Source organism: Anolis sagrei, chromosome 6, assembly GCF_037176765.1.
Source record: "Anolis sagrei isolate rAnoSag1 chromosome 6, rAnoSag1.mat, whole genome shotgun sequence".
NCBI lineage: Eukaryota > Metazoa > Chordata > Lepidosauria > Squamata > Dactyloidae > Anolis > Anolis sagrei.
In genome coordinates this window covers 129,979,584-129,988,468 of record NC_090026.1, presented here as the reverse complement: position 1 = coordinate 129,988,468, position 8,885 = coordinate 129,979,584, and the positions used below count along the sequence as shown (strand labels likewise).

The following is an 8,885-nucleotide window of genomic DNA, read 5'->3' as shown; positions in this document are numbered from 1 at the left end:
GGTTGACTGGCAGGGACATTGCCCGGATGTTTTGATGTTTGACCGTCCTTGTGGGAGGCTTCTCTCATGTCCCTGCATGGGGAGCTGGAGCTGACAGAGGGAGCTCATCCATGCTCTTCCCAGATTCAAACCTCCAACTTGTCGGTTGACTGGCAGGGACATTGATTAAGGAATGTTAAAAAGACAACTTGGTTTTTTTCCAAAATTTATTCAAAGTCATGTGAACAGAATAATACCAACCGTCGAAGGCGAGGAGTCGGTCTCGAATTTTAAGGCATTGCTTTGCAAATAATAATAATAATAACAACAATAATAATAATATCTAAGATGTTCAGATTGTGCTTTATTGTTTTCTTTTCCATTTTGGAAAGAAGAGCTTGCGAGAGGATTCGGACGTTGGCTTTTGGGGTATTTTAATTAATTTTAATGTAATTTCCTGAGTATATATAAACAGTCTTAGGTGTGGATTTGTCCTGGCTCTTTCCCAAATTTCCCCCAAATGGATTTGGTGAATAAATGCATATTATATATATGTATGTATTATATGCACATATATGTGTGTGTATGTATAATACATTAATTCACATGCATATATATTAACATATAGCATATTATGCCAATATATTAATTAATTAGTGTATATATTAATATATAGCATATTATATGTTGATATATATACTAATCAATATATTAATTCATTCATATATGTTAATATATAGTATACTATGTTAATATATACAAATCAATATATTAATTCATTACTATATGTATTATATACAAAGTATATTATATTCATAATATATTAATTCATTAGTATATATATTAACATATAGCATATGATGTCAATACATAATATATTAATTAATTAGTATATATATTAATATATAGCATATCATATGTTGATATATATACTAATCAATATATTAATTCATTCATATATAAGTTAATATATAGTATGCTATGTTAAAATATACAAATCAATATATTAATTCATTAGTATATATATACAAAGTATATTATATTCATAATATATTAATTAATTAGTATATATATTAATATATAGCATATTATATGTTGATATATATACTCATCAATATATTAATTCATTCATATATAAGTTAATATATAGTATACTATGTCAATATATACAAATCAATATATTAATTAATTAGTATATATATACAAAGTATGTTATATTCATAATATATTAATTCATTAGTATATATATTAATATATAGCATATTATATGTTGATATATATACTAATCAATATATTAATTCATTCATATATAAGTTAATATATAGTATACTATGTCAATATATACAAATCAATATATTAATTCATTAATATATATATACATAGTATATCATGTGTTTCTATATTAATCAATATATTAATTCATTAGTATTTTTATTAATTTATAGTATATGTTAATATATATAGTAATCAATATATTAATTCATTAGTTTATATATAAATATATATGTTAATATATACACTAATTCTTATAGTATATATAGCATATTATATGCTTATATATACTAATCAATATATTAATTCACTAGTGTATATATATAGATATAGTATGTAAATAAATACACTAATATATTAATTCATTACTACATATATATAGTATATCAAATGTTCATATATAAACTAATTAATGTATTAATTCATTACTACATATATTAATATATAGTATATGTTAATATATATACTAATTCTTATAGTATATATAGCATATTATATGCTTATATATACTAATCAATATATTAATTCATTAGTGTATATATATATAGTATGTAAATAAATACACTAATATATTAATTCATTACTACATATATATAGTATATTATACATTAATATATATACTAATCAATATGTTAATTCATTAGTGTGTGTATATATATAGTATGCAAATAAATACACTAATATATTAATTCATTGCTACATATATATAGTATATCAAATGCTAATATATACTAATTAATATATTAATTCATTAGTACATATATTAATATATAGTATATTATACGTTAATATATATATTAATCAATATATTAATTCATTAGTGTATATATATAGTATGTAAATAAATACACTAATATATTAATTCATTACTACACATATATAGTATATCAAATGTTAATATATACACTAATTAATATATTAATTCATTAGTACATGTATTAATATATAAGTATATTATACCTTAATATATATACTAATTAATGTATTAATTCATTAGTACATATATTAATATATATAGTATAGTATACATTAATATATATACTAATCAATATATTAATTCATTAGTGTATATATATATAGTATGTAAATAAATACACTAATATATTAATTCATTACTACAGATATATAATATTTCAAATTTTAATATATACACTAATTAATATATTAATTCATTAGTACATATATTAATATATATAGTATATTATACGTTAATATATATATACTAATTAATATATTGATTAATATATATATACACAGACATATATATAGTATATTATTCGTTAATATATGTACTAATTAATATATTGATTAATACACACACACACACACACATATAAAGAGAGAGCATATTATATGCTTATATAAACACTCATCAATATATTAATTCATTAGTGTATATACAAACACACACACACACTAACTCATATACTAATTAGAGGTGGTCACAATGGAAAATGCGGCAAAATCTTTCTAGGAACCAGGGATGGAATTACATTAAATTAAATCCAATCTTGCAAACCTATCCTTGATACAAGGAAAGTGAGATATATTTTTTTGGGAAATTTTAGAGGAGCCAGAACTAGAATATCTCCATAGAATCCAATGCAGGAATTCAAACCTCAATTTTGTATGCTTGAGGCATTAATATGCATCTGTATTATTGCCTAATGGAAATTTGGAGCATCTGAAATCCACGCAACACACAAAGGACAAATCCACACTGAGACTCAGGGGTTCCTTTCCTCTCCCAAAGCCAACCAAAATCCTCCAAGCTCCCAAACAAACCCACCCTTCCTTTATCCCTAATTAAATACAAAACAAACCAACAAAAAACAGTAGAAAAGTCTGGATCAACATCATTCATAAAAGTTTACAAAACCTTTTGCCTTCTTATCTACAGAATTGTTCTATGTACACAGAGGGGAGAAAAAGAGCGACGCAGCAGGGCGGATAAACAAACAAACAACCACGCATTTTGCTGCAAAATGCAAGTATTGCACTTGGTAGTTTTTTTTGGAGACTTCACCCTGGAATTATTATGATTATTACTATTATATTCGAGAAAAAGAAGGGAGAAAGAGGAGAAAGAAGTGATTCTTATACAAATAGACTTTGTTCCCAAATGTTTCGGGAAGAAGGCGGGTTGCTGTGTGTCGTCCTAAGAAAGCGTGAGGATTTTAAATAGACGTGGGGAATCTATGGGCAAAAACCGTATGGTGCAATGCAACAATTGGGTGCAATGCAACAATCAGGTGCAATGCAATAACCGGTTGCAATGCAACAACCAGTTGCAATGCAACAATTGGGTGCAATGAAATAATCGTGTGCAATGCAACAACCAGGTGAAATGCAATAACTGGGTGCAATGCAACAACTGGGTGCAATGCAACAATTGGGTGCAATGCAACAATTGGGTGCAATGCAACAACCAGGTGCAATGCAACAATTGGGTGCAATGCAACCGGGTGCAATGCAACAATTGGGTGCAATGCAATAACCGGGTGCAATGCAACAACTGGGTGCAATGCAACAATCTGTTGCAATGCAACAATCGGGTGCAATGCAACAATTGGGTGCAATGCAACAATTGGGTGCAATGCAACAACCGGGTGCAATGCAATGATCCGGTGCAATACAACAATCTGGTGCAATGCATTTTCTTCTGCTGGGCACTGAAGTTTGCAATTCTGCTGGAGATCTGACAAAGTCTCCCAAACCCCATTGACCATTGGATGGAAACATGGTTTCTCCAAGCAGTTGCCATCCCTTTGGAAAGGCCTTGGAGCTGTCACTAATCCAGTGCAATGCATTTTCTTCTGCTGTAGTTTGGAATTTGCACTCGATGTTTTGTTGCATCTTCCACTGGAGATGCACCAAAGTCTCTGGAAGCACCATAAACTCTTGGAAGGAACCATGGTTTGACTGAAGAGCTGGAAAGGTCTTGTAGCACAATGCATTTTCTTCCGTCGAGGTCTGAAATTCGCTCTCAATGCTTTGATGCATTTTTCACTGGGAATGCACCAAAGTCTCTAAAAACACCACAAACTCTTGGAAGGAACCATAGTTTTGCTGAGAAGTTGGCATCCCTTTGGAAAGGTCTTGGAACTGTTGTCAATTCATCACAATCCAAGCAGTTGACATCCCTTTAGAAAGGCCTTGGAGCTGATGTCAATCTAGAATAATGCATTTTCTTCCGTCGGGGTTTGAAAGTCGCTCTCAATGCTTTGATGCATCTTACACTGGGGATGCATCAAAGTCTTTGTAAGCCCTATAAACTATGATGTCTGCAAGACCTTTGTATTCCTTCAGAAAGACTTCAACAAAAGTCCCTGCAAGTTCTATAAACCATAGGATGGAACCACAGTTTCTCCAAACAGTTGGCTTTGGAGATGTCGCCAATCTTGCACAATGCATTTTTCATAGCTGAGCTTTAGAAACAATGCAATATACTATCAAAGGCTTTCATGACCGGAATCACTGGGTTGTTGTGAGTTTTCCAGGCTGTACGGCCATGTTCCAGAAGCATTCTCTCCTGACATTTCACCTGCATCTATGGCAGGCATCCATAGATGCAAACCTTACAACCTCTGAGGATGCCTGCCATAGATGCAGGCGAAATATCAGGAGAGAATACTTCTGGAACATGGCCATACAGCCTGGAAAATTCACAACAACCCTGCAATGCAATGCTTTGACACATTTAATGCTGTGATGCAGCAAAGTCCCTGAAAGTCCCATAAACTGTTAAGAGGAACTGTGCTGTCTCTGAGTACTTGGCATATCTTTGGAGCTGTAATCGAATGAAAGGAAAGAACCCAAAGGATGGATGGTTGAGATGGAAGATTGATGCTAAATGTTCTTTATTTCCCCCATTGCACTGACATTGACCCTAAATGCTCTCTCTCTCATAGTACTGGCAGAGAATGGTGAGAGACAAGTCTCCAGAACCCACAGCTTTAACGTCGCCACTGGCACAAATCAATGACGAATTCGTCTCCAAAGAACCGCAGCTGCAGCCCCAAGTTGCCACTGGCTCGGAGCAACAGCCAGAGAACCATTTGCAGGAATCAGCAAAATAATGAATAGCTTTGGGAAGATATGGGCCAATTTCCAAAGGAATTCAACGACACAGCCAAGGGTCTTTCGTCCAGAACCGTGGTGCCAAAATGCTCTCTGTGATGGAGGCAAAAATGTGATTTAATGCAAGAAGGAAGCTAAATGGAGACAGTATGGGATGTGTATTGTCGAAGGCTTTCATGGCTGGAATCACTAGGTTCTTGTGGGGTTTTTTCGGGCTATAGGGCCATGTTCTAGAGGCATTTCTTCTGACGTTTCGCCTGCATCTATGGCAAGCATCCTCAGAGGTAGTGAGCATCCTCTGAGGATGCTTGCCATAGATGCAGGCGAAACATCAGGAGAAATGCCTCTAGAACATGGCCCTATAGCCTGAAAAACCCCACAAGAACCTAGTATGGGATGTGGTTTTATTCTCTCCAGCCTTATGGAAATTCAGCCATTTCAGTGAGACCTGTTATGGTTGGAGGTGGAACTCAACTTGGGATGCAGAGGCCGAGCAGCTGATGCATTCGTACCATCTCCAGACAGAATGATAGTTTTGCTACATGGCTCAAGGATGGAAGGAAGGAAGGAAGGAAGGAAGGAGGGAGGGAGGGAGGGAGGGAGGGAGGGAAGGAAGGAAGGAAAGAAGGAAAGAAAGAAAGAAAGAAAGAAAGAAGGAAGGAAGGAAGGAAGGAAGGAAGGAAGGAAAGAAAGAAAGAGATGGATCTGAAGTCAGACTGTACTTAATCAGTCTTAATCAGACTGTACTTAAATGGGGAGCATGAGCCTGATGCATCCGAGGGTTGTTTTTGTGCCTCTTCGTGACTGAATATATTTTTGCCCCTCACTGTCTTCTAGAGGTTGTGTGTTTTCTTATTTTGCATCTTTACCGGCCGATATTCAGGTCATTTTAGACCCAGAAGAGGCCTTTTCTTAAAAACTGGAAATGCACAGTAATCGTGTCCTTTTGCAAAACGTTCCAGGGGACCAAAACAGTGGCAAAAAATGAGTGTTGGGGAGCATTTGGGGGCCTGGAAGGTGGCACAGCCCTCCATGCTCTCCTTGCATAGGCCAATACCATCCAGGCAATGTGACTTCTGAACTTCGCGACTCTCCTATTTGTGCCCCAAACACTTAATGCTTGTGAACTGGTCTGTGCCTGCCAAACCTACGTTCATTTCTCAAGCCTCCATGGGAAGCTTGCTGCCCGACAAGGGCGGAAAACCTTGCAAATGGAGAATGCATTTCCAGGGAGAGAGAGAGATCCAACTTTTGTTGCAACTGGGAACGAAGTGCCAAAACAACTGTCCAAAAAGAGATGCATTCTAGCATTTCTTCCAGAAGAAGTTTTTCATTTAGTGAGTGCTTCTCAACCTGTGGGTCCCCAGGTGTTTTGGCCTACAACTCCCAGAAATACCAGCCAGTTTACAAGCTGTTAAGATTTCTGGGAATTGAAGGCCAAAACATCTGGGAACCCACAGGTTGAAAAGCACTGATTTAGCACTTTCCTGTTTTGGTGATGCAAAGGGACTCACGATGTCTCCATAAAACAGTCACCAAAAGCTTTGGTGACCTTCCACCAATCTGTTTGCTTTTTCAAAACTCTCCATCCGCATCTAGTGTTGCTACTGTTGATATGGAGGGGGTTATTGTTGCTTTCCAAAGGTTGCTTTCCTTGGGTCAAAGAAACCGGAGAACCCAAAGGAAAGACATGTGCATTGGAGTAATGTGTGCCCTTCTTTCCTACCCTTAAAGGACATAAAATAGGAAATAGCTGAGGAAATAGAATCATGGATGGGTAAAGACACAAAGATGGGACTTATTGCTGCCGAAGACGTCTACGGAGGATGATCCAGAGGCACACCAATGTGCTTCGGCTCCTCTAAGCGCTAACTGGTCCATCTCTTGGATGGGTAAAGACACAAAGCTGGGACTTATTGCTGCCGAAGACGTCTACGGAGGATGATCCAGAGGCACACCAATGTGCTTCGGCTCCTCTAAGCGCTAACTGGTCCATCTCTTGGATGGGTAAAGACACAAAGCTGCGGCTTATTGCTGCCGAAGACGTCTACGGAGGATGATCCAGAGGCACATCAATGTGCTTCGGCTCCTCTAAGCGCTAACTGGTCCATAGTTTCTCCAAAAGGCAATGTGTCTTTGTGGGAAGGGATAACATCCTCGTATGTTTACCAAGGACCATCCACTCATCACTGTTGAGTGGAGAGCATCCTCTCTCAAGAAGCTGAAGCTTTCTTGTAGGACCAGATAACAAATCTCTTCCAATCCAGAGAAATGGAAGCAGCAACAGTCCTTGTATTTTGGTGCAGATTTTTTCCCCGGCGTAGTGCAACAGAGATTGCGCTTAAGGCCGTTGTGATGATGCTGGTGCGTCTATTGCAGGCATGGGCCAACTTCAGCCCTCCAGGTGTTTTGGACTCCAACTCCCACCATTCCTAACAGCCGGTAGGCTGTTAGGAATGGTGGGAGTTGAAGTCCAAAACACCTGGAGGGCCCAAGTTGGCCCACACCTGATATGTACAAAAACCTACTCGCCTTCGCATCCCACTCCGCAAAAAAGTCTCTCTTTCTCTGTCTTTCCAGTGTAAGACGACTAATACAAACATTTGCCGCTTCAAGCTCCGCAGGAATCAGATAATAATAATAATATTAATAATATATATAACAATAGTCATAAAAATTGGGGAACGGGAGAAGGGGGGAAAAAAGGTGGACTGATCCGCTCCTGATTTGTCGGGAGGCCGCTTCTCCTTGTGCATAGAGGAAGGAGTCCTCGAGGAAGAAGTCTGGAGCGTCGCGAGGAAGACGCAAATATCTCCGGAGGGACGGAGGCTCCCCCTGCGAGGCGGGCCACGTGCCATCGACGGCAGACGCGGCTGCAAGGCAACAGGGATGGATCGGGAACCGAACCAAGTGGGTTATTTGGACTCGGCCGGGTTGTATTCCGTCTCGCCGGAGGACACTTGGGAGATGCGCCGCGTGGAGCGCCACAGGCGCCGGTGGAACTGCCCTGTCCGCACCTGGAAGGAGAAGCAAAGCGATTGAAGTCAGAACGGCAGGTGAGACAGAGCGGAAAGTGTGTAAGACCACGGGCCTGAAGTAGATGAAAGCCCTCCTCCGAAGAGTGTAAGACCATGGGCCTGAGGTATATTGAGATTATTATTATTTGTTTATTTTATTTCTATGTATTATACTGTATTTACAGCCACAGTGGTCCACGCTCTGGTTACATTCCGTATAGACTACTGCAACGCTCTCTACGTGGAGTTGCCTCTGAAGACTGCCCGGAAGCGGCAGCCAGATTACTAACAGGAGCGGGGTACAGGGAGCATACTATTCCTCTGTTGTGCCAGCTCCACTGGCTGCCAATTAGCTTCCGAGAACAATTCAAAGTGCTGGTGCTGACCTATAAATCCCTAAATGACTCTGGCCCAGTTTACCTGTCCGAACGGATTCTCCCCTATGAACCATCAAGGTTGTTAAGATCTTCTGGAAGGGCCCTGCTCTCGGTCCCACCACCTTCGCAATCGCGTCTGGTGGGGACGAGGGACGGGGCC

The 8,885-nt window shown here is 38.0% G+C and overlaps 1 protein-coding gene across 1 annotated transcript in view; it reads right to left on the bottom strand.

Annotated features, from left to right (window-relative positions):
• Window positions 1-5,971: 5,971 nt before the first annotated feature.
• NBEAL2 (neurobeachin like 2) overlaps window positions 5,972-8,885 on the bottom strand; it is a 248,250-nt gene continuing 245,336 nt past the window's right edge. Inside the window, exon 55 of the mRNA XM_060782698.2 lies at window positions 5,972-8,348. Within this exon, the coding sequence (XP_060638681.2) occupies window positions 8,247-8,348 (102 nt within the window). The 3' untranslated portion in view covers window positions 5,972-8,246. The remainder of the gene's footprint in view (window positions 8,349-8,885) is intronic.